Below are 24,976 nucleotides of genomic sequence, written 5' to 3' on the forward strand. Positions count from 1 at the left end.
GTGGAGACAGTCACTTTAAGAAGATCCCTTTGTAAAATGTCTCTCTGCCATCCTTTGTGCAGTGAGAAGGAAAGCGTCAGACCCTCCCTGGGACTGCGGCTTGGGGATTCTGAGGGGGTGTTCCTCAGGGCTCCAGGCTTGCTCTGTAGGAAGAGGTGGGACGGATGCTCAGCGAGAGCCGGGGGTAGGAGCGTACATGTGTGTGCATGCCGTGTATGCCGTGTGCTGGGCTCCCTGTCTGTGCTGCTGCAGCCTGCAGCGGTGTGAAGCTGGGATCCATGTGCACTTCTCCTTGCCCTCACGCCACAGGACACCTGCTCCCATATTTACAAGCGCCCAGAGCTCACTGTGGCATTTCCCCTGTCCATTCCTTTGGCTCCGTTTAACAATCTCATTACATAGGCCTCTGATTAGTTTTACTCTGCAGTGCAGAGATCTGCTGAATATTGAACAGTTGTGTGAGGTGCAGCCTGTCTGTCACAGCCATGCTGTGGTCTGATTGCATCATGATCTGATCGCAGCAGGCACCGAGCGGTGGTGCATTGCCTGTTCCCTGCTCGCTGCAGGGGGAGGCAGAGAGGGGGATGTCCTGACACAGGAGGGCCCTTCCGTGGTTTGCCGTTTGTTCCCAGATAGCTGTCCGGTTGCCATTCGCGATGCCGTTCGCTGGCGTACCTGTGTTGCTTTCACTAGTGGAGAATGCTCCATGTAATTCCGTTCTCATCCCTTTGCAGAGGCTTTTTGTGGGGCCAAATAAATCTGTGTTCTAACCAAGCGTGCGCTGCGTGTCCCTGGTGTCGAAGGGGCTGGGTGAGGGATGGATGGAAGGGGATTCAGAATGAGCCGTGCTGAGCTCGCCTTGTTTGCCATTGTCTGCCGTGCTCAGTTTGGGAATTGGCAGTTCAGGTACCGCCCCGTGACAGATGCCACGCAGGCTCACTACAACCTCCTTGTGGTTATGGGACCCAGGCTGTGGTGTCGGTGAGTGGCTAGCAGCTTTGGCCTTGAAGGTTTAATCTGGAGTATTTACTATTCTAATTCTAGCTATCGTTGTTAGGCCAATGTCCTGTTCCTGTTTGACTCCTGCTGAGCTCTTGGCTTCAGTGGTATCCAGTAGCTGTGAGTTCCAGAGGCTAAGTACATGGGGTGGGAAATTTGAGACTTTTCAGTTTCATTGACTGGCCCAGTCAATCTTCCCTAATATCATTCCTCCTCCTTACTCTGTAAACTGCTATTGGGTTTACACTTATTCCTCTTTTCAGAGAAACGGTCCAGTCTTGTAAGGCTGACTAGATGTTGGCTGTGAAGCTCTTTCTCTGCAGAAGCTGGGGCTGGTTTCTTATATTCTATTCTGTATGTTTGTATTTCCCTGCAGGGAAAGACCATGTTTGCAGATTTATCGGCTGTGGAAGGAATGAGAAGTTTAATTACGTGGTCATGCAGCTTCAGGTGAGCTCTTCTGTTCCCTGTCTCAGAGACATCTGGGCTTTGCTGTTGTTCCCAGTCAGCAGGAGAGTGAGGTGAGAGTTGGGGTGATGGCTGGCTGGATGAGGAAGGGGGATCTTTTGATGCCTGTTGGATCCTTGTGTGGCTCAGCATGAGACTCTCCCCTTCTGTATAGTCAGCACCTCCAAGAGCCTACGGAGCTACTGGGGCTCTGTGTGGGGCCCATGGCAAAACCAGCTGTCCCCCACAACAGGCCTTCGCAGGTGAAGAGATGAAATCACTGGCTGGGATTGCGGCGAGGGGAGGAACAGCTGATGGAAGGCCTCATGGCAGGGGGGACGGGAATAACCTCTAGTGAATGGAGATTTAAAGCAGCACCTTCATCTTGGTAGTGAGCCAGACAATGAGTTAGAAGCAGATTTATATTTGACGACTGCCCCAGAGTGTCTCTCGGCCAGTGTTGGGGGTTTTACGATCACATTTGCCTGTCGATTATTATTTATTGTATTGTTTGTGTGACAGTAGCACCCAGAAGCGCCGACTGTCCTCAGGGCTCCATTGCGCTTGGCGCTGTATAGTCATAAAATAAAAGGCCCTCTCTGCTCGAGAGAGTTTACATCCAAACCAGGCAGGATGTGACAGATGGGTGCAGAACGCTGTGGACGGAAGGTGAGGGTGACGGTAACAAGCAATAGGAAGTCAAAGTCTCATCTACTAGCCCAGGGTACGGTTTCTCTCATTCACTTATATTATTTAATTTCAATTAAATTAAAGAATCTTTATATTATCTTTAAATTAAATAATACAGGTGAATGAGAGAAACGGGAGATCGCTAACTGAGCGGCTGCCTAGCCAGTAACATTAGACAGCTTTCCAGTGGGCATCGCAGCAGAGGTGGGCGAAGAAGGGAACTGAAGGCCAGGGGAAGGGGCTGTGTGAATTGATTAGGGGAGGGTGTTCCATGCGTAGGGGGCAGCATGGAAGAGGTGCTTGTTGGGGCGGAGGGGAAGCAGAGAAGCAAGTGATGGTGGCTGCCCTGGTTGATGGAGCAAAGAGGATGCTGAGATGCGCCATACACCAAGTCCTGTCAAATACCCAGAGCAAGCAAGCTGGCAGATAGACAAGTAGGGTTTCCGCCAGCCCCCTGAAGGGATCTTATGTGGTATAGCTAAAGAGAATCGGTAAATGCTATTCAGCGAGAATTTGTGACTTTTTTGTTATCTTGACCATGCCCCTTCAAAATAAACGTCTCATTCTTTTAACGTGTGCTTCTTACCTGAGGGCTTGTTCCCTGTGTCTTGCTCTTGGTGCTGGGTGCAGTCAGTGCCTCTTCTATCTAGGGGAATCTTGCATCACTCTGAAGGCAGTGGGTACAAGGCCTTTTCCAAAGGACAGGGAAAGCCACGGAGGCCAGGCTGAAAATGTACCTCTTTGGCAGCTCCATGTGCCCCATTGAACCCTCCTGGAACAGCCGTCAAGGTTCTGAAGAGTGGGGCTAAAAACCCAGCACCGTCTAACTTCACTTGACTGTTCCTGCGGACCTCCAGTGTCGTTCCTGCTGCTTTTAGTGACAGTCGTTGTAACCTCCTAACCCGTGCTAGCCCTGCAGAGCCAACACAGCTGTACAAGAGTAAATGCGGCCTGAGCTCCTCAACAGAATTCTCTTAAGATCCAGTTCTGCCCCACTTCCACCTGTACAAGCCCCCTGAAGACAACGGGCCATGGGGTAACTGAGGACAAAACGTGACTGGTGGTGTACTTTCAGAGCACAGGCTGAGTTGGAAGGGCCGGCTGCTAGAAAAACCTGCTTTTTTTTGCTTGTAAACAGAGGCAATTTTCTATGGAGTCATTAGACACACAAACTCATGGATGCGTTTTCACAGTGTCACTTGACAGTGCGGTTTTAGTCTCAAACGTTTGTCCATTGCTCATCAAAATCAACTCTCATGCAGCTGCTCCAGAGCTGCCTTCTCACTGCCTCTCCTGTGATGCTCTGCAGGACCCCCTGTTCCCTGGCACTGCAGGGGACTTTCTCATTGGACCAGCACCACTCAGGCTCTCATTCTGACTGTTGCTACTTCGGAGCAGTGCCTGGGACGCATCTGCTCTTTGCAACTGCTTCTCGACCAGTTTGGTGTTTCTGATTTAATCAGGGCACTTCACTGTCACTGCCGTCTCCCAGACTTTTGCAAAGCTGCAGAGCTGCTCCTGTTTTCTAGCTTCCTTTGAGGCCGTCATGGACCACCATGGCTTTCCATGCCCCTGGGTAGCTTTACTGACCTGAGGCCATGCCTTTGTCTGCCTCACCTGCCATGGGAGGATTGTGGCTGGAACAAGGCAGCCTTCGATGTGTACAGTTGTTTGTTTTTTTCTCAGAAAGATTCCTCGTGATTCCAGTAGCATAAAATAAGGACATGAGAGGCCCCAGAAACAACATCCTGGTAACAGGACAGCTCTGGCTGCACTCCACAAAGCCAGAACATTCGGAGCGGATAAAAAAGCTGTGCTCCCTGTTCTTAACTCGCACAGGCAGAGAAAAAGAAAAGGCTAGAAAGCCAGGTGCAGCCAAACCCTTAATACTTCCTTAGTGACTTGGTTCTGAGAAGGGGCACGGATGGAGACGGAGGGTGTTTCACTGGGTTTGGGAGTGATCTCTGGGGTGTCTGTACAAGTCCCCAACGAGCACCTGCAATCCTTTCTAGCCCATTCCTTTGTGACCTTGACTCGATTCATCCTTTCTATGTCTGTGACATTCCATATGTTTCTGCAGGGGTAGAGATAACAGGGTTCTATAATATAGTGTTATCAGCGCACCACAAATAATCCCTGTGTTTATTGTAGGTCCTCTGAATGTTTGCAATAACACAGTGTGGCCTTCTGCCAAAGGAACTCTTCCTAGGTGCTTTTGATCAGTTGATAGCCTTCTCTGATGTTGAAGATTACCAGGAGTGTGCTTCATCAAAAGAATTACACATCTCAAAATCCACTTCCTCTTTGCCGGTCAAAAAAGGCATAGGCAGAGTTCAGAAGACAGGGATAAACAGAACCCTGTGATTTGGATACATAGTCCCTCCTTAGCTTTCATTAGATTGTCTTTAAAGCTATTCATGAGGGTTAGAACATGGCCTCTGAAAGACCTGTGGTTTTATATCTGTAAAAAAGCTTAAATAATGACAGTAGGTAACAGGAGAGGAAGCAGCTACAGAGGGTTCTGAGATGGGAATTTCATACTTATGGTAGCATTCCCAGAGCAAAAATACATTTCGGTGATACATATCCCCCTAAACTCTACCTTAGCCAGCAAGTGAGAGGATGTAACTTTCCAGAGAGCAACTGTATCGGCCCCAAATCAAAACAGCAGCAAGTAGTTAGCTGCACCTAGTATATTTCAACTCCTAAAAACACAGTTTACTTGATTAGGCAGTTTACACCTTGCAGTATTTAGTCTTCTTTGGTCTATTTCAAGTACAACATCCACTTCCAATCTGCTAATAATAATTGGAGACATACCAATCTTCTAGAGCTGGAAGGGACCTTGAAAGGTCATTGAATCCAGCCCCCTGCTTTCACTAGCAGGACCAAGTACTGATTTTTGCTCCAGATCCCTAAGTGGCCCCCTCAAGGATTGAGCTTATAACCCTGGGTTTAGGAGGCTAATGCTCAAACCACTGAGATATCCTGCCTCTCCTAAAAAGCCTTCCTGTCTTTATAGAATATCAGGGTTGGAAGTTATCTAGTCCACCCCCCTGCTCAAAGCAAGACCAATCTCTAAGTGGCCCCCTCAAGGATTGAGCTCACAACCCTGTGTTTAACAAGCCACTGCTCAAACCACTGAGCTGTTCCTCCTCCCATAAAAGAGCATATATATATATAAAATAGGTATATCTCTAATTATATATATATCACCTAGAACTGGAAGGGACCTTGAGAGGTTATCAAGTCCAGCCCCCTGCCTTCACTAGCAGGACCAAGTGCTGATTTTTGCCCCAGATCCCTAAGTGGCCCCCTCAAGGATTGAACTCACAGCCCTGGCTTTAGCAGGCCAATGCTCAATGCTCCTGGTCTAACACTCCCCCTGTACTACAGACTTGCAGAAAACTCTATCTATGTCTGTGCTGACTCAGGTAGCGTAACCGCGGTTTGGAAAAAGGGATGAGAAAACGGCAGCCATTAGGGCTCAAATGGAAAATTAAAATCTAGTTGCCAGCTAGCGAGCAGGTGTCCCAGAGGAGCATGGCCCCAGTTCAAATCCACACCCCTTCCTGGCTCCTAGAGCCCTGAGGAGGTTTTGGCTGGGGAGCTGTGCTCCTGTAGTGCCTCTGCCTTGCGGTGCACTCATTGATATTTGAATTTTTGCCGGGGGAGTCCTGAGAAGGACTGAAGCAGTGTGTTTGCTATGGGGCATTCATGAACTGCCAGTACCACAGTGAGGAGACACAATCAGTTGACAGAGTTGCCAGCTCTTGGGATTTTATCAAGTCACACACTAGCTGCTGTTTTTTAAAGCTGCTCATGATTTTTTCACTGATTTCTTGTGAATTGCTGCCCTTATTAAAAATGGACACATACCTCATTACGGTCTGTGGGACTGAAGTTAGGGCATGCTCTAAGTCAAAATAGCTGCCACATCCCTGTGCAGTTTGCAGGTAGAAGTAATGCGACCCCTAGTAAAGGTGGCCACCATCTCCCATAGGTTCAGTGGGATTGAAGCCAGCCTTCCCTTTGGGAAGATGACCAGCTCCTGGATTCTGTGGTTAGGAAATTGCGAAGAGGCAGGAGAATATGGCATGCAGGAGGGAGACTTAGGGGGTGGAAGGGATCTTGGGAAGAGACAGAAGGCTGTGGAGGTTAGAGGGAGAGTGGGACCATAAAGGGGAAGATTGAGTGTAGGAGGGGGAATGATAAAGGTGCAGAGGAGTATGGGGTAGAGCAGCAGAGTGTGAGGGGTAGAAGATATGGGGCAGGTAAATGAGCAGGGTCAGGGGGAAGAGGACATTGTGGGGGAGGGTATGAGTGAGGCAGGACGCTGGGTGGAGCAGGGAAGGCGGCTGGGTGGAGGACGGGGGGTAGTGAGGAGGTTGGGGGATAGGATGGCAGCTCCCTGAACCCAGGGGATATGAGAGGCGAAGGGCAGTCGTTTCTGAGTGTGCGGTGAGGGTGAATTGTGAAGCTGAAATGATCACGCACAAACTGGGAATGGTGGCATGTCCCGACAGCACTGAGAGCATGGCGTGCTTCCTTCTTGTTTGAAACCCTTGTGACTTTTAAGCCCATCTTATGATTTTTCCCTCCCCCCAGAATCTGACTTGTGATTTTTAACCACTCGGGGCTGGATTTGCTGTTGATAAAAAAGGCAAAGGTTAGAAATGTGGGTGATGAATGGTGAGATTTAGCCGGGAATCGTGCACCTAATCTCTGAGGAAAACAATCCTGAACGCAGGTAACAGGCAAAGCTGGGAAGCAGGGATGCTGGTGGGTAGGCACTTGCACTGCATTATGGAGGGAAAGGGTAACGGTGAGTTTAGGTTGCATGCACAGAGGACCAGGTCACACAACAGAAAGAGGCAAAACCAAACACAACAATCCTGCAGCCTGGCAGCACATTCCTGAAACGGGGGTCTGAGGCAATGCCAACAAGCCAGGCTGCCGCACCTGCTCCACACTGCAGCACCAGCAGGGTTAACACCAGTCAGGGGGAATGTCCCCTGTGCGGACCGGCATGCTGATTCTGGGGAGACTAGGCTGAGGGGTGGAATTTCTGTCCAGAAGGGACCATTCTGGTCAGCTAGTCGGGATGCGGGCAGGGACCATAGGTTTGCTGCAAAGAGTGACATGGAGGCAGATCTGCAGCTTGCCATGTCTGTGCTGGGATTTTACAGTGCATTGGTGATGCCATCTGAAAACAGCTGTTTCTCCTAGTCTGGACATGGTCATAGAATTAAATTAAATATTGGAGATATACCTATCTCCTAGAACTGGAAGGGCTGAAAGGTCATTGTTGAGTGTGTCCCCCCCCCCCATCACTACTGCATTTTTTTTTTTTGCCCCTGATCCCTAAGTGGCTCCCTCAAGGATTAAGCTTACAACTTTGGGTTTAATAGGCCAATGCTCAACCCACTGAGCTGTCCTTTCCCCCCTAAGGTGGAGGGATGTGATTCGGGGGATGTGACTGTGGTGGAGAGGGAAAGTGAGGGATGGGGATGTGACTGCAGTGGAGTGAGACACAGAAGGGGGGACGTGATTTTGGTGGAGTGACGGCAGCTGTTATCGCTGGGTGCAGCGTGAAGAGGGAGGTGAGTCTATAAGAAGAAAGGCGAGGGAATGTATGAATGAAGGCAGGGCAGAGGGGGAAAGGGCGGAGTGGGAAAGCTTGTGCATGTGATTACCTATTCCACACACACAAGAAGAAAGCACATCATTTCTGGGGGCTCATTGAGGCCTGTGACCTGGACCTTACCGGTGTGCTTACATGAATATAATTTAGTGGTCGTAGTTCAGTATTCTGCTGAACTGGTAGCCTTTACTTAGACTCAGAAATGAACTAAGGCAGAGGTTAAATTACCACTTAGCCATGGAAAAAAATAATCTCTCCAGGAAAAATCTCACTCTAGCAACTCTGTATCTGCCCTGATTCTTAATACAAGAGCGTTGCTAGGCCTGGACTTGCATGAAATGCCACATGAAGTTCCCACCCAGAGGACTGGGTGTCTTGGTGGGGACTCCTAATGGAATTGGTTCCAAAAGGCGTTAACGGCCAATGGGTGCTTGGCTCATTGACCACCCTTGTGACTGGCTGACTCTCTGGCCTTTCTGTTGAGCTTCCAGCCAAGGGCTGAATATGTGGGAACACTGAAATGGGAACCATCTGTATTCAGCACTCTATCTCAGGGGCTGTGTGTCTGTGTGAAGCCTGCCCTCCTACTGTCCTTCCCAGGCCTGTTTTGAGGATAAATAAATGGGGTTCTTCAGCGTCCAGAGCTGTCAGTCTGGCACCTTTTATCAGCGAGTAATTCACTGGAAAATGAAATCCAAGAAATAAGGCAGACCCAGGTGTGCACACATCTCTGATCGGGTGGGGAGGGGAGTGTGCTGTAAAACATTCTCTGCCTGGGAGTGGATTAAATGCAGCAAATGGTGCGTGTGAGATGTTGGGGTACACACCGTATTAATTGTTTCAGGGCCGGAACCTTGCAGACCTCAGAAGAAGCCAGCCTCGGGGGACTTTCACACTGAGCACAACCCTGCGATTGGGCAAGCAGATTCTAGAATCCATAGAAGCCATTCACTCTGTGGGATTCCTGCACCGGGATATCAAGCCGGTAGGTAGTTTTCAAAGCATTTCTGCACTTTAAGATTGAGTCAACAGTCATCTTGGGGGCTGGAACAGTGGGCAGTCTTGGCAGAGGCTACCGTGTTGCCCCATTCGACATGCGAGAGAGGAGTAGAGTGACGTATTCCCCAGCCACCCTTTGCTAGAAGAGGCCACTACACAATGGGTCTGTGGCTCTGGTGTCACGCTGCCCCCCCAGTCAGATCAGATTCTGGAGGCAGGCAGCCCCACGTATTCCTCTGGAATCCAGCCCATCACTGCTAAGCCGCTGCTACACAGGTTCAGAAAGGGCACCCTTCCGTGTGCCCCAACACTTTGATAAAGGTCACATCCACGCATTTGTCTTTGCTAAAGAAAACCCCCTTTCCGGAGCCATTATTTCACAAGCAGGGGTATCTGCATGTCCTGGCAAACAGGCTAGAGGTCCTGGGAACCCTGCGTTGGCTTCTGGGGAGTTCTCCGTGCCGAGTGCAGGCAAAAGGCGAAAAGACGCTAGCCTGGCTCCTCTGCCCAGGGAGGAGTGACGCCCCACCCAGGGTCAGGGTCAGCCCTCTTCTCAGGGCTTCAGCGGGGAACACACCTTCCATATCCACCCTCCCTTCCCCTAACCTGGGGCCTTCTGCAGGGGCTGTCTGTTCCCTACAGGTTTCTACTCTACAGACCACTTGCCTGAGAGTCAGGGCCTGCTCCAGGGCCTCTTGTAGGAGGCTTTCTGCGGCTTCCTGCAGCCCTCCCCACCTTGACCCCGGGACTTCCTGCCAGGCCCTCTCTGCTCCTGGCCGCTTTCTCCTTAGCAGATCCAGCTCGGCTGGGAGCTGTGACAGGGCCAGATTCTCAGCTGACGTAGGACAGTGTTCCACCATTGACTTGCTGTGCCTGTTTACTCCAGCTGAGAATCAGACCCGGCATGGCAGAGTTGTGTGCAGGATAGTGTGCCCTAGTAACTATAACATGAGGAAGAACAGCAAGCACTTTCTGCCCATAGTAACCCCGGCCTGAGTGGGGATGCTCCTTGATCACTACAGAGCTCTGAATGTGGAGTATCAATATTTCCCATAGTTTTGCTGAGTTAACACACACTCTGGTTTTATGGTTATTATCTGGCTAATCCGTAGCCTCCTGTCTTCAAACTGAATTCTAGGTTGGGGAGCCTGGAACCCCCTTCACTGCTGGGCTGCTTCTCTACTCCTTGGGACACACTGAGCCGCTGGGGAACCAAACATGTTAGCAAAGAAACTGGGAACTCATGGTGCTGCCCTGACATGCACTGTGTTCCTGCCTGAGGCATCGCTCGGTGGGGTGGTCAGGAGAATGGCTGCTGCTAGCCAAACTGATTATTTTATTCTTTCCTTTTGGCCAGTCCAACTTTTCCATGGGTCGCCTGCCTTCAACCTACAGGAAATGCTACATGTTAGACTTTGGTCTGGCCCGGCAGTACACCAACACCAACGGCGAAGTCCGGCCAGTAAGTGACACCTTTTCCAACTCTGCTTCCACTCAGGCAAGGAAAGGGGTTTTGTTGTTTTGTTTTGTTATGACATGTATTGGGACTGCTTCTCGGGCTGGGTGGGGGTGGGGAGGGGTTGTGTTTGAGCTGGGAATGGAGGGATCTTGCTATTGTCTGAGAAATGTGGGTTTTTTCCATGCTAACAGTTTTCCACGATGCGCTCGGGCCAAGCAGGCGGGTGGCCAGAGCTGTCCGAGCTGGTGGCCTCCCTCCCCCGGCAGTAGAACAATCCTGTTCATGTCTTTGTCCGGCCTAGTCTGGGGAAGAGACCTGGGCGTGTTCTTTAGAGTTGTTTGATCACAATGCAGCGGGAGTCTGAAGAGGACACTGCTCTTCCAATACACTGGGCGTGATGTGGTTCACCAAGACGCTGGGCTGTCACCACTGCCAGGAGCATTGTTCCTTCCCCGGCCTGGCTTTGCCTCTGTGCCCCCTTTCTGATTGCTGAGCAGGGGGCTGAGGGTGGTGGCTCAGGGTGGGGGGAAGGGGAAGTAACTTGCTCTCCTGTGTGTGTGTGTGTGTGTGTGTGTGTGTGTGTGTGTGTCGCATCCAGCCCTCTTGCTCAGTAATGTATCGTCTGGGCTCAGGCATGAGTGCAGCGCAAGCTCCAGAGATGTACGTCCTGCCTGGATCCCGTTCAGCGGCAGGCTGAGCGTTCCTGGCTTTGCCATTGAATAGGTTGCTCACCACTCCCAGGACCAGGCCTTGGCGAGCTCCAATCATCTGTTTGGCTGGCCGCCCAGTGTCGTACCTTTTGGCTCCAGAGCCTCTTATATCCGTACGCTCCCTGGAAGCCAGGCTGCCTCTCCACAGAACCCCAGCCTAGCTCATCCTGAAAGTCCCAAAGTGCTTCTACCCTGAAGGTGGGCTGGAGCCTGCGGGGCTCAGGGCCCGAAAGCCTGACAGCCCAAGCTCTGGTTCAGCAAGTGGCTTCCCTGCTGCTTAGGGCCAGTCTGGCTAAGAAGACTATGGGCAGCAGCTAGGTCCTGCTGGTCACTACCACGGAGAAGGCAGAACTGGGTCAGTTGTAGAGATGCTCCTCCCTTATCTGATACCCCCCCCCGGCTCCAACCATGTCCTGCCTGGAGGGGGGCTCCAGCAGCCCCTATGGACTCTGCATTCAGGAGGTTCTATGGTGGGGGCATTACCTAGTGTAGAAATCTACACAGAGCCTTCCCTCATGGTATTCATTGTTATACCCTGTGCCAGTGCTGGTGTCATCAATAAAGCATCTTAGAAAATCAAACCAAAGCAGCACAGAATAAAATCCTGTTTAGCATAAGGGTACAGTTATGGCTGAGCCACGTCAAATTGCCAGGGAGTCACCCTTGGTATGAACACACTGGGCTTGCTCCAATCTAATAGCTGGCATATGTTTGTCGTGGGTCTCTGCACCCTGGTGGCTGTACCAATATTCGAGCAGGACTGGACATTCCCCTGGTAACAAGACTATCCAGAGTTAGCACAGCGAATGTTACCAGTGTTTCTGGAAAGGAGATCAGTCATCCTGCTTCAGGGCTTAAACCAATTTCTAACCAGGATGAGACCTTCCTGGGGTGAGATTATCCAGCTGTTCCTGTGGGGCTTCTTGCACCTTCCAGTTTGGTTTAGGATATCGCATTGCCACCCATCTCCATAGTATCTGGTCATCTTCCAAGTAAAACCAATAGCAGCGGTGAAATCCCCAGGGGCCTCCATGGAGACTCGGGCCCTTCTCCCTTTTTGGGGTCAAGGCTGTGCTTGGATAGGGGGTTTAGGCTGGTTGGCTGATTGACTTGTTATTATGGGGGAGATTGGGTTGATGGAATATTGATGAGGGTGGCCACTGTCTGATACAGAAGAGTGACTTCATGGAGCTCAGGTCTGATCCAGTCTGACAGCTCCAGTTTCGTTTCACTGACAGCCACCATTTTCAGATACAAGCTCTCAATTTTTCTGACCCCTGCCCCCTCAGATCACAGCACTTCAAGGGCCCCATGAGGTGGAGAAGTGTCACCTCGCCCCACATGGTCTTTTCTGGCCAACCATTTAATGAGACTGACATCTGTCTGTGTGCTCCATCCCCCTACGAAAGCTTTGGTTGTCTTCTTCTCAAGTCAGTCATTCTGCTTTGGTCCCACCCTCACCACGCACACCTCCCGTCACACCAACTCACCCAAACAGCCCTTGCCCCCCACTCTCTAACTGCCCAAGTTGGCCATCAGGAAGGAAATTGTCTTGTGAACCCAATAGCAGCAACATCACACTGGCTCTGCGCAGAGGCTGGGCCAGCGAGATGCTCTGAGCTGGAACATGACTTTAAGGCATGTCCATTCTGGGGCCTGCCTGCCTTCACTGAGACCCCATTAATAACCACAGGCAGCCCCTAACACACTCAGACAAACTGATAAGAGCTTGCATTATTCTATTATAATCCCATTGAATTCAGCTGATTTTTCCCTAATCCCCCTCTGTCCAAGCTTCTTGACTGAGAGTGAGTTGGTGGTGTAGTTTCCAGGAAAGCTTCACCCTTCAGCCCTTCTCTTTAGAGGTTATGGGGTTCCTGTCTCCTTGGGGGTGCCTGCAGGAAGTTACCCAGACAGCAGGAAACACAACAAACCCAGGATTGAATGGCTAAAAACATAGAGGAGGTGGAATGAAAACAAAAAACAGGGTTTGCGTAACCCCTGTAGACTGACACTCCTCCGACGTGAATCAGAGACAGCCTTTTCTGCATGTGCCTTGACAACTGTCCCATCTCAGGCCATTAGTGCAAGAATTGGGTGTCAAAGCCATTCCTCAGTGTACATTTCATAATCCAGTGCTTGAAACGAGGCTGTGCCGAACAGGCTGCAGGAGGACGTATCAGAGAGTCTGGTGCTGGGGAATGACATGAAAGGAAATGGAGACCAATATTGATGTAGTATTTAGTATTTTATCTTCATTATACGCCCCCCCCAGCATCATGGTGGGCTGTGGAAAGGGACTTAAATGGAAGTTTACTACACTATTCTTTCTTTCTGTGAACGGATAAAGTCTCAGAATGCTCACATTGGTTAGACTGCAAACCTCCTGGGATTTCCCTTTATCCTGAACAAAACCGAACCTTAGCTAAGTTTCCCCTGGAGCTGCCTGTTTCCAGAGTCTTCCTGCAAGACATCCAACCCCTCTCCTGCTTTGGAGACTCTCCACCTTACAGCCAGCAGAGTTGGAGCTAGTGAGACCCAGCTGCTGTGACTATGTGGCTGCCAGGGTGAGTCAGCAGAATAGCCCTGCATTTTCCTGCTGAGTCCTAGAACCTGCCGTCCTGTCACATGCCCCTTAAACAACATCAGCACAGGTAGCTGTTTTCTGCAAAATGCGTACAAACTAAAGACGTACCTGAAGGGCCTTTTGCTCTTAGAGCTGGCAAGACTGATTGTAGCTCAGCTTCCAAAGGTGCGGGCCAGGAGTACAGGACTCAGTTTAATTTCTCAAAATGCTGGAAAGGTTGTTTTAAAGTGAGGTGACTGAGAGGTAAAGAGAGAGACCCCACAGCAAGAACTATGTGGCGAAATGGCCTTTACGTTATTAAAAAAAAAAGAGACTGTGACAGGTTCGGTCACAGGGATCCCCTGGGGTCTGTCATCTGATGTGCTGAAATTACCTCTGAGCCTGTTTCTGGGCCTCAATTTCCTTTTCTTAATTCCATCTGCCTTTTGTGTTCATTTTCCTTCTCAGCAATCTGCAACCTCTGCAGTTCTAGCTTCTTCTGAGCTTCATTCTCACTCATTTTGCTTAGTTTTCTGTCCCTATTTCCCTTACCCGAAATAAGCAAACAGAAAATAACAAACCAGTAAACACGTTATCTGTTCTCCATCCACCACACTTAAAAACACTACCAGCATCTCAAAGCAATCAGCTGTGCACATATCCTGCCAACTATGCCACTGTAACAGGTTTGGTCACAGAGATCCCCTTGGGACTGTCACCTGATGTGCTGACATTACCTCTGAGCCCATTCTCCCTGCCAGCTTGGGACTCCAGAGCCCTGCCTTGTAGAGCCAGACACGCCAGCCTGCTGCAACACAGACCTAGGGTCTGGTCCACGCCCCCAAAGCTGCAGACTTAACTGAAAACAACTCAGCAGGTTACCTGTCTCCAGCACCCAGTTCCCAATGAGATCCAAACCCCAAATAAATCCGTTTTACTCTATATAAAGCTTATACAGGTAAATTCATAAATTGTCTGTCCTCTGTAACACTGATAGAGAGATATGCACAGCTGTTTGCTCCCCCAGGTATTAATCACTTACTCTGGGTTTATTAATAAACAAAAGTGATTTTATTAAGTATAAAAAGTAGAATTTTAGATAGGATAATTGGAGATATACCAATCTCCTAGAATGGACCTTGCAAGGTCATATGAATCCAGCCCCCTGCTTTCACTAGCAGGACCAATTTTTGCCCCAGATCCCTAAGTGGCCCCCTTAAGGATTGAACTCACAACCCTGGGTTTAGCAGGCCAATGCTCAAACCACTGAGCTATCCCTCCCCCTGAGGGTGGTTTCAAGTAATAACAGACAGAACAAAGTAAGTCACCAAGCAAAATAAAGCAAAAACATGCAAGTGTAAGCCTAGTACATTAAGAAACTGATTACAGGTAATATCTCACCCTCAGAGATGTTCCAATAAGCTTCTTTCACAGGCTAGACTCTTTCCTAGTCTGGGCCCAATCCTTTCCCCAGGTCCAGTCCTTGTTAGTTCCAGCAGACATCTCACGTGGTAAGCAGGGGTTTTTCCCATGACTATCCACCTCCTTTTTCCTGCTTCACCCCCTTTTATAGCTTTGGGACAAGGCAGGAATCTTTTGTCTCTCTGAGACCCCACCCCTCCTTCTAAATGGAAAAGTACCAGATTTAAGATGGATTCCAGTATCATGTGACATGGTCACTGGTCACTGTAAGACCCTTAGTCTCCATTCCCCATGGGCTGGCCCACACGTACACAGGAAGGATTGCAGGTAAATAAACCATTTACAACCAAGTCACTGGGAGCCATCAAGATTTTAAATCACCATTAATGGCCCGCACTTTGCATAATTACAGTAGGACCTCAGAGTTATACTTCATATTTCTAGCTTCAGATACAAGAATGATCCATGCATACAAGTGGGAAGAATATATTCAGTAGGTTATAACCTTTGTTATGATACCTTAAAAGAGACCTTTTGCATAAAGCATATTCCAGTTACATCATATTCACACTCATAAGCATATTTCCATAAAGCATATGAAGTGCAACGTCACAGAGACTATTGTTGAGCGAATGGGAAACAAATGATGGACAGAAGAAAACAGCGTGTTCAGTGTGGGGCAATCCGTGTGGACAGCCACAACTCTAATTTCATGAAGGAAGAAGTTCCAGGTGTGGTTTGAGGCCTGGGTGTGTGCAGGATTCTGGCCAGGGACCAGTGAAACAGTGGCCAGGGATTACACTGCCTCAAAGTGAGAGACCGACAACTCAGGGCTTGTACATGCTACAGCTGATGTCGGTATAATTTATGTTACTCAGGGGTGGGAGTAAGCCACCTCCCTGAGTGACGCAAGTTACACCAACCCAAGCGCCAGCCTGGACAGCATTATGTTGGCGGGAGAGCCCAAAGCAGGCAGTGAACATTATAGCATGAACTGAATCATACAGACAAGAGGCATAGCAGAATGGAGACAGAACAGACTCACTTGTGTAAAGGAGCCAGCCTAGCCTCCTTATTAGGCATTTGTGTCTTTCGTGTCAGGGCCCTCAGAGTGTTCTCGGTTTGTGGATAATAATGCACTAGCCCTTGATGACTCCTTCAGTTCTGCTGTGGGTTGTCACATGAGCGTGTCTGCCAAGAGCTCCACCTCCTCAGGACGCTGGGCTTCATATACCGCTCGTGTCCTGGAGCTGCTTTTGAAGTCAAAGCGCTCCTGTCCTTTCAGGTGCTTTTCTCCAGGATGCACCCCTGCCCTCCCAGGCAGCCAAGTCCTGATTTTGTTTGCAGACCTGTTGTCCTAAAATGGCCAGGCGGATTTATTTTTTAATTTCAGTGCGAGAAAGATTCCTTCTGCCCTCAGCTCTTCAGGGTCACAGTTCAGCCTGGAGTAAACAGTGGCATCCTAGATAAAATCCTCTAAGAAGAGGAAGACCTACAGGAGATGCTAATGCCAGCTATACGGGGGTGGTGTAACATAGCATGCTGTCATTACTGTTACCTAACAGGATTTGTAAGTAACCTCTGGGAGAGAAGCTTTGCAGTTGTTTAGCATGCTGAACTGCAGGTTTTCAAGGCTGAATTCGCACTCCCTATAGGAACCTGGCTCAGTACAGGCAGTAATTGTGCCTGGTGCCTACGTCCTTTTTAATATAATCGCAACAAGCTGTGGATTCTTTGCATTTTCAAAAATAGTCATTGAAAAATTTCCAGATGAGCTGTTATTTCACCAGCTCAGTGCAGGCATTCATTGGGCACCAAGGGAAAGGTGGTCTTTTTTCTGGGATGTAGCTCTCCTGTTTGTCTGAACTGGCAATGTGCTATTGTGCTCTTTTTTTTTTTTTTGCTTAGTCAGCTGCAGTCCATTGATTAGATCTGTCTCCTTGTGATTCAGACTGCACTGCAGTAGTTTCCAGTGCCTTGCTGAAGATACTATATGCAAGTGCAAGTGACGGTCTGTCTATGCAGAAGGAAAGCATCTTAGGCAGAATGGTACATAGCCTCTTTAGATGAACATGGTCAGTGTTGCAGGACAGGGTAACTAAGAAGATTTTAATTTTCTGACATTAATTTTCAGTCTAAATCTATGCTTGCACTTCGGTGCAAACTCTTAAAAAGAGCCTTTTGTTACTGCAGTGAAAAGCAGACTAGAAATGCACCTAGGTAAAGAAGAAATGGTATTTCCTACAACTGGAGCAGACTTTCTTTCACTTGGAAAGAATGAACCGTAGAGAGAGAGACTGTGCATAGAATATATTGTATCCTCCCTCAGACCTGAAATATTTAAATCCAAGCCCAATGGGTCTGTGCTGCCCACCTTTCACATGAGACATATCATCCCTAAAAGAGTTAGGCCTGATCTACACTGCGGCGGGGAGAGGGGAGGTGTCAATTTAAGTTACGCAACTTTAGCTACGTGAATAATGTAATGGACACAAAATCCAGGCACAATGCAGGGAGTGATGGGCACGGGGTTTGGTAGTTTCAGGACTTTTTTAAAAAAAAAGTTTGTGTTCATACTATAAAAGCGTAGGATTTTGTGGGGGAGTGGGTTGGTACTAGAGATGACGTGGGGGAGAGGAAGAGCTTATTATTGTCTTATCTGTAACAATGGTGAATAACTGGACACATGGCAATTGTAAAACTCCACCTCTGAGGGGACAAGTGAAAGCACATGAGTCGAGCAGTTTGGGGGAGTGGAATTCTGCACGCACAGCTACAGCAGTAAGCCCAAAGCCATGTAAATAAACATTGTATTCTCCCAGAGGTTATGTTCATAGCAAGATGTGTTTGGTTGGTACCCTGCTGCTGCCGGATACATCACAGCTTCCATGTCACCATGAGTTTAAATGGTAGAATTGTGACTCATGCTGGAGAACGTGGAGGGTAAGCTACACGGGGGCAGGAGTTGTCTTTTTGTTTTGTGTTTGTACAGTTCCCAGCACAGTACTGCACCACACATAACAACAACCTGAGTAGACTCATGACAGTCACTTCCAGTTGATTTTTATCGAATCAAATGCAGTAATACCTCCCCGCGCCAGATTTGTCACAGAGCTTATTTATTAGTGGCGATTTGTCATGTAAGCCCGTATCTCACGCTGTGAAAACAGACGACACAACGATTTGCAGTCTGTGTGCCATATAATGGACAGCGCAAACGAGCTGTCGTGTTTGTCCTCGTTATGGTGAACCCTTAATAATCCCTTCTACGGCCACACTCTGACCTTCAGCATGCTCCCGTCCCAACCCCCGTGCAGAGCCCCGAGGCCGCACGTGTATGGCGTTAGCCAGCCTGCGCTCGCAAGGAGGGTGGAGATAGGGCCTGTGGCCCAGCGAGATGGTGGGGGCTGGAAGTGACCTGGTGAGGAGCGGCAAGGCAGCAGCTGGCAGTGTGGAGGGGTTTTCAGCAGCGGGGGAGCAGAGCTGAGGTTGGATCGGGTGAGGAAGGCAGAGCTGATTTGACTATGGGAGGGGGAGGAGTCCCAAAAGGTTGATTTGGTCAATTTATTTTATTTTATGTCATTTGAGGGGGAGAATCAGAAACACTTGTCTCAGGGAGGGCAAGACTGAAGCCCCCACTACAGCGCTTTGGGCACCAGCCGCTGCTGCTCTGAGTTTTATGCCTTGGCGAGTGGGGAGAAGCTGGTCTCGGGAGAGACCCCAGTCCCTCCGGTGGAGAGCTCATGGTGCTTGACAGGCTGTTCACAAAGGATGGGTCCTTGTCTCAAAGGGCTGGCTGTGTCAATGGGCCCCCGCACAGCCAGGGGAGACACTCCCGCCAGTGCTGGGGAGTGGGCCTGGGGGCTGACAGCAGCAGCTGAGGAGGAGATGCGTGCATTGGGAAGGATGCAATATTGCTTTGATTTTTAATTCATTTCTATTTAATTTTTCTCCATTTTGTGTTTTTTTATCATGGTTTTCTTTGGGTTTCTCTGTTTTACAGTTCTTTTGGGCTCTTCTTTTGAGGCTGTGTTTGATGCGTTGGCTTCCCATCCGCTGCTCGTAACCATCTCTGCCATGAGTTGTGAGTGAGCCATCACCATGCTTCTGGGTTTCATTTTGTTTTGTGCTTTCGTTCTCGATGGAGTTCAGAATTAAGTCTGTTTGCGTTTTCCCTTCATGATATGTTTCTGTTTTTCAGCAGGATTGTGAGATCCACCTAATCTGATGCAGAAGCCCAAAGCTCTTCGGGTTTTGGCCTCAGGGGCGCTTGGGCACTCTGGGGTTCCAGTCTCAGGAACTGGTTGTCACTCTTGGGGGTCTGGTGTCAGGGCCAGGGCTTTTCATCCTGGGTATTGTTGCATTTTGAGTCTGGTTTTCCGTATTCGTTAAAAGGGGCATCACTAAATCTCACGGGACAGAGAGTTTGTCTCTGATGGGGCCCTCAGCACAATGGCAGCAGAGACCTGTGCCCCTCACCCCAGGTCACCGGGGCAGCCTGCCTGTCGCACGGATCAAAATCGGAAGTTCCGATTATTTAGTTTAAGTTGCTTGATTTACTTGTTTGTTTAGTTAAGCTTCGCTTCACTTTGCTTCCTGTCCCACCTTTTCTGGTAAGTCCTTACAACCAGGACCTATTGCCAAGCACTGGCAGAGACGGTGGGACTCCCAGGTTCTCCAGGGGCCCTGCCATGTTTCTCTGGAAATCCCTTCTGGGTTTCCATCCTGTGTACACACTTTGGAGGAGAAAGGTTCTCCTTGTTTAGTCTGAAGTGTAAATATCAGGATTTAGTAACATCTGCAAAAAGCTCCTGTCACAAGTGAAGAGAAGTCACCATTTCGTAGAGGTGGACTAGTCTGAGATCCCACTTCCAAGTTTTTTTAATTATTTTTCTCTAAAATAAAACTCTGCCCTGCCTTTTCCAGCAGCTGACACCCCTGCCTTGTATTCGCTACATTAAAACCTTATTTCCCTGCTACGAGATTGGCTTTACAGGGCTCTACTCCTGGAGTTCCCTGTTGAATTGTAGCTGACCAGTACCTAAAGAAGTCAGATGTGAGGAGTGTCCCTCATTGACCACCATACCCTGGGGCATTTGTCTGGGATTGTAGCTTACATCCCTGTTCAGTCCCTGGGGCCTTTATCAGTAAGAACCGCCCTCCAGGCTCTTCCGCTTGAATGTACTTTGGCAGAGCGTGTTGGGTGCACGCCATCTCCCCACCATGCATCTTCAGTTTTGACTTGCTTGACCCCAGATTTGGCTCAGCTATGAACATCTTCCTCGGTGCCATCAGAGGAGCTGGAAAAGAGTTTGCTGGCACCATCTGGCATTGCGAAGGGGCTGGAGACACTCTTCCAGGCCTGGGGACTTTGAGGCGGCTTCTAACCTCTGCTAGAAGCAGTACAGTTTAAGTGCTTAGCGCTGTGTCAGTGAATTCCACATGTAACTCGTCCACTTGGTTGTTCTCAAAGTATAGAGATGAACACCTATCCAATAGACTAGGATCGTTCCCCTATAGGATGCAAACCTAATACAGTTCCCCAAAATAAAGCTCCTTATAAACAAAGCATGCGTCACATGCTGTACGTTTCCTCTGAGGTGCTTTGTGTTGTTATTGTTAAGGCTGCGAGTTTGTCACGGAAGTCACGGATTCCATGACTTTCGGGACCTCCGTGACTTCTGCAGTGGCCAGTGTGGCTGGCTTCTGGGGCAGTCTCAGGCCACCACGCCTCCCCCATGCCCCAGCAGCAGTAGGAGTTTGGGTGGGTGAGCTCAGGGCTGGGGGTTGGGGCACAGGAGGGGTGAGGGCTTTGGTCTGCGCTTACCTAGGGGAGCTCCCCGGAAGCGACTACATGACCCTCCCTTGGCGGAGGCCGCCTGCTGCCTTTGCCCACAGGCACTGTCCCCACAGCTCCCATTGGCCACGGTTCCCAGCCAATGGGAGCTGGGGAGCTGGCGCTCGGGGCGGAGGCAGTGCACGGAGCCATCTGGCCGCGCCTCCACCTAGAAGCTGAGGGAGGGACACTTATTGCCGTTTCTGGGGAGCCACGCAGAGCCAGGTTAGGGTAGGGAGCCTGCCAGCCCCCCCAACCCCCCCAGCACCAATGGGTGTCTCAGACTGCTCCCCCTAGAGCACCCGTGTCATCCCTGGGCCACCCCGCCCTCAAGATTTAGTCGGGTATATAATACAAGTCATGGACAGGTCACGGGCTGTGAATTTTTGTTTACTGCCCACGACCCATCCATGACTTTTACTAAAAATACCCGTGACTAAAGCGTGGCCTTATTTATTGTCTGGACTCTGGCACTTATCCCCAATGCGCTAGGCATGTCTACACAAGGAGAAAGACACATCCTTTCACCTGAACAACAAAATGTATAGAAATCCTAAAGTTTACAAAATGAATCAAATATTTTAAAATTTAAATCAGATTTTTATTTACCATTTGCTAGTTCTTTATTGTCTTCTCATTTGTTCATTTTAAATGGCTAAAGTGGATATTTTGTACTTTTGAATTCAATTAGAATTTCCTAATTGTTTGTAGCATTTCAGATTTTACATGGAATTTTTTCTACTAAGAAATTTCACACTTTAAAAAATGCACACTTAAAAAAAGTCACATCCTAAGTTTTTTAACATCTTTTGTATCTGAAACACAAAATTGATAAGTAAATGGCCTGTGGTATTTTTGCAAGCAGCAGCACCACCTTCTGATCCCTTGTATATCCACAAGTCAAGAAAACCGAAAGGCTTTGACGAGACCGTACTCTTCCTTCAGAGTTTGCAACTGGTGGCCATTTCCTGTATAAAGTGTTTCAAGAGGAGAAAACCGTGCGTTTTCACAGCCTGTCTGGAGAGTGCATGTGTCTTGAGTACAGATGGGAGGTGTGACGTTCATAGCAAACTTATTGTATATGGGACAGCAACTACTGAGGGAGGGACTGTTTGTGTGTGACAAGCTAGACATCTCCAGTTACTCCCGTTCTTCCAAACATCTGACCACAATTGCTAGTGATACAATCAAAATATGTGAGAGAACACTAAGTGCCAGGCGATCGATGTTGTGATAGACAACGCAGCCAACGAGGCTAAGAGGAGAAGGGGAGCCTTGCAAGAAAAAGATGACCTCGGTGAGTAAAGTCTGGCTGTTCTGCACATACTCTACAATTCCTGCTAGAAGACTTGGAAGGAAAGAGTGGCAAGGACCATGGTATTGATGGCCAGTCTGATCCTGCGATGTGATGCGTGAGTCTGGATCCCTGTACCAGTGTGGAGCCCCATTGACTTTTGTAGGGCTCAGGGTGTTAGCCATGTGGATTCAATTGCAAGAGCAGGGCCTGTGTGATGAGTTCTTGCACAATAACCACTTTGCAAAGACGCGTAGAGATGGCCATGTATTTGTGATGCCTCAAGAAGAAAAGTGGAATCTGCATTTGCAGATTGCCTAGAAGCTTGTTTCAGAATGGCCCAAATTAATGAAAATCTGTGAAGAGCAGAGACAGGATATAGTCTCTGTTTGTCAGAAAGTAACAAATATTGGTCTGAAGAGGTTAGCTGAGGAATTGCTCCAGATATTGAAGGCAACATTGTTGGGACTTGATTCCGAACAGATTCATGCGCTATGGCTGAAGATGTTGAAGTGTGAAAGAAGACAGAAAAAACTCTTGTGCTGAACTGCAATGAGATAACTGCAAAATGCATATTCTGAAAGCATTATGCCTTGCCAAGCATGAAAGCACAGGTTTAACACCACATCACTTTCCAGCTTATGCAATATTCCCGTGTATGCCAGCTTCCACTCACAATTTAGGAATCAACACTTGAATACGTAGAAGAGGCTTATGCTGGTTGTTGAGTTCCATCTACAGTAATTCAACTGCAGGCCAAATCTACATTTCGGAAAGTCATGTTCTCCAATGAAATACTGGAAAATGTAACAGCTGCTCACTGGTGGAAGTCTCAAGTAAATGCTCTGGGAGGACCAAGGCTGGATCATGAAAGCAGCATCACAGGTGTTAATTGCTACAGTTTCTTTTGCTGGGACTGAATGAGTATTTTCATCACTCGGTCTGGTGTGCTCCAGGATTACAAACCTCAGGGAACAGGTGGGGCATCCATGTTGGTTTTCCTTCTCAAACACTTTAATTCTGAAAGCCTTGAAATCACCCTCAGTGAATTGGAACAATGGGACTCAGTGGCATAATAGACTTGTGACTTTTGATCATGGATTTTAGTTATGGTTTCAAATGCTGCTTATACGTTCAGTATGGATAAATCAGTAACACAGTGTTTGTGTGAATATGGGTATAAAAAATTCACCATTTTGAACTTTGACAATGTATTGAAAAGCTAGGCAGATACTCACCGTTACCCCTGAAGTAAATTTGTGGTGACAAAAATCCAAACAGGCATTAAGAGAACATTTTAATATAAAAATACAGTCTTAGGTCCTGATCCTGCAAGTACTTATACATATGCATAACTTTAAGCATAGGAGTAAACCCAGTGAAGTTAGTGGTACTATTTACATGAGTAAAATTACCCATGCGCTTAAGTGTTCGTAGAATTGGGGTCATAATTTTTCAGTATTTTGTTTTTTGCCTACCTCAGTTTTGTGAAATTCAAATAAGATATCCTACCAGCAGTGCATTGGAAAAACCCAGCATTTATCATTCAGTTCATGTTAAATTTTAATCAGAAATTACAATAGCTCAGATTTGGGGGTTGGGTTGAGATTTGGTAACAGTGATTTCAATCAGATTATTTAAATCACGGTTTGAATGCCTGCACCTTGCAGAACAGCTGATAGTCTGAGACAGGCAGAGGGAGGCAGGCAGAGGATACACAGACATGTATGAACTCTACTGAACTGCCGTCAGCCAATCCATCCCTGAGCCTTGGGCCCCACTCTCACAGCTCTGCAGTTCTAGCCCCTGGCCAGGAGGACTGAATAGAGTCCCAATCAGCACTGAAGGGAAGTTTGTATCGACGTTCGCAACTGAGTCCTCAGGGCCGACTGCTGCCTCCCAAGTGATGAGAGAATTGAACTGTCATCCCTTGCACTGTGGTGCTGAGTGCTCTGACTTCTAAGCACCTGGGTCTGTCTGGAGTTTTTAGGGTGGGATTTTCAAAAGTGCTTACCCTGGGCTGAACTCTGAGCCCATTTTGGCCATTGTCAACTTCCCCCGGTCTAACTATGCGCCCATTACTTTTGAAAATCTCATTATTATTATTATTATTTTTTACATCTGAAAAGCTCCCCATAATCACTTGCCACGTTTCATTATTGTACATGGAATTAGTGCAGAATGATCACGTCTTCCACAGGTGAAGTTGTGCAGACCTGGGAGATCTGTGGAAACAGCACTCTCAGCCCCGTCAACCGTGGGAATAACCTCCTGTGATGGAGGCAAGGAGCAGTGCTGACTTGGTCTCAAGACAGCTGTATCCATCTCCTGGGTGGGGAAGGGCATTTGAGGGGTGAGAGTAAAGAAAGGGAGAACAAAGGCTCCAAGAGGGACTCGGGGGAGCCTGGGAAAATAGGTGAACATCAGAAGGTTTCCCACTTGTTAACTCTTAGCATGTAGCTTCCATGTGGGTAAGGGTTGGTGCATGTTCAGAGGTAGGGGAGAGTTTTTGACAGCACCTGCCTTGGGGGTGGGGAATAGGTAGGGAACTGGGAAGTTCTTGTCTAGGCACTCAGATACCATGGTGGTGGGAGCCATACAAGTACCTGGAGAGGTGAAATGAGTGGGTTTGAGCACTGGAAGCGGGGCAGGACTGAGATATTAGAGATGAATGTGACCTAGTGGCTCCAGTGCAGTCCATCGTGTAGGGGTCTGAGCAGGACGCTCTAGTGTGTGGTCCCATCAAGTGTTCCAGTGGGGCCTGCTTGTCTTCAGGAGATGGAGGCATCGGGCAGCTGGCAGGTAGCGTTGGGTGGGGTATGATAGGGGTTTGCAGGAGGGTTGTGCCGGGGGGGGGCGGGGTTTGAATTGCCTGCTGGGAGGTAACAGGCAGGATCAGCACCTGCATCT

At 48.7% G+C, this 24,976-nt stretch overlaps 1 protein-coding gene across 4 annotated transcripts in view; it reads left to right on the forward strand.

Moving 5' to 3' along the window:
• Positions 1–24,976, forward strand: part of TTBK1 (tau tubulin kinase 1) — a 158,981-nt gene that overhangs the window by 80,484 nt on the left and 53,521 nt on the right. For 2 of the 4 annotated variants that reach the window (XM_039530540.1, XM_039530541.1), the window contains exons 4-6: positions 1,376–1,449; positions 8,625–8,765; positions 10,137–10,241. In XM_039530540.1, the coding sequence (XP_039386474.1) occupies positions 1,376–1,449; positions 8,625–8,765; positions 10,137–10,241 (320 nt within the window). Of the gene's footprint in view, positions 1–1,375; positions 1,450–8,624; positions 8,766–10,136; positions 10,278–18,990; positions 19,021–24,976 lie in introns of those variants that run through there. The other 2 variants (XM_039530539.1, XM_039530543.1) reach the window with 2 other exon arrangements.

The sequence above is a fragment of the Mauremys reevesii genome, linkage group 3 (genome assembly GCF_016161935.1).
Source record: "Mauremys reevesii isolate NIE-2019 linkage group 3, ASM1616193v1, whole genome shotgun sequence".
NCBI classification, from domain to species: domain Eukaryota; kingdom Metazoa; phylum Chordata; order Testudines; family Geoemydidae; genus Mauremys; species Mauremys reevesii.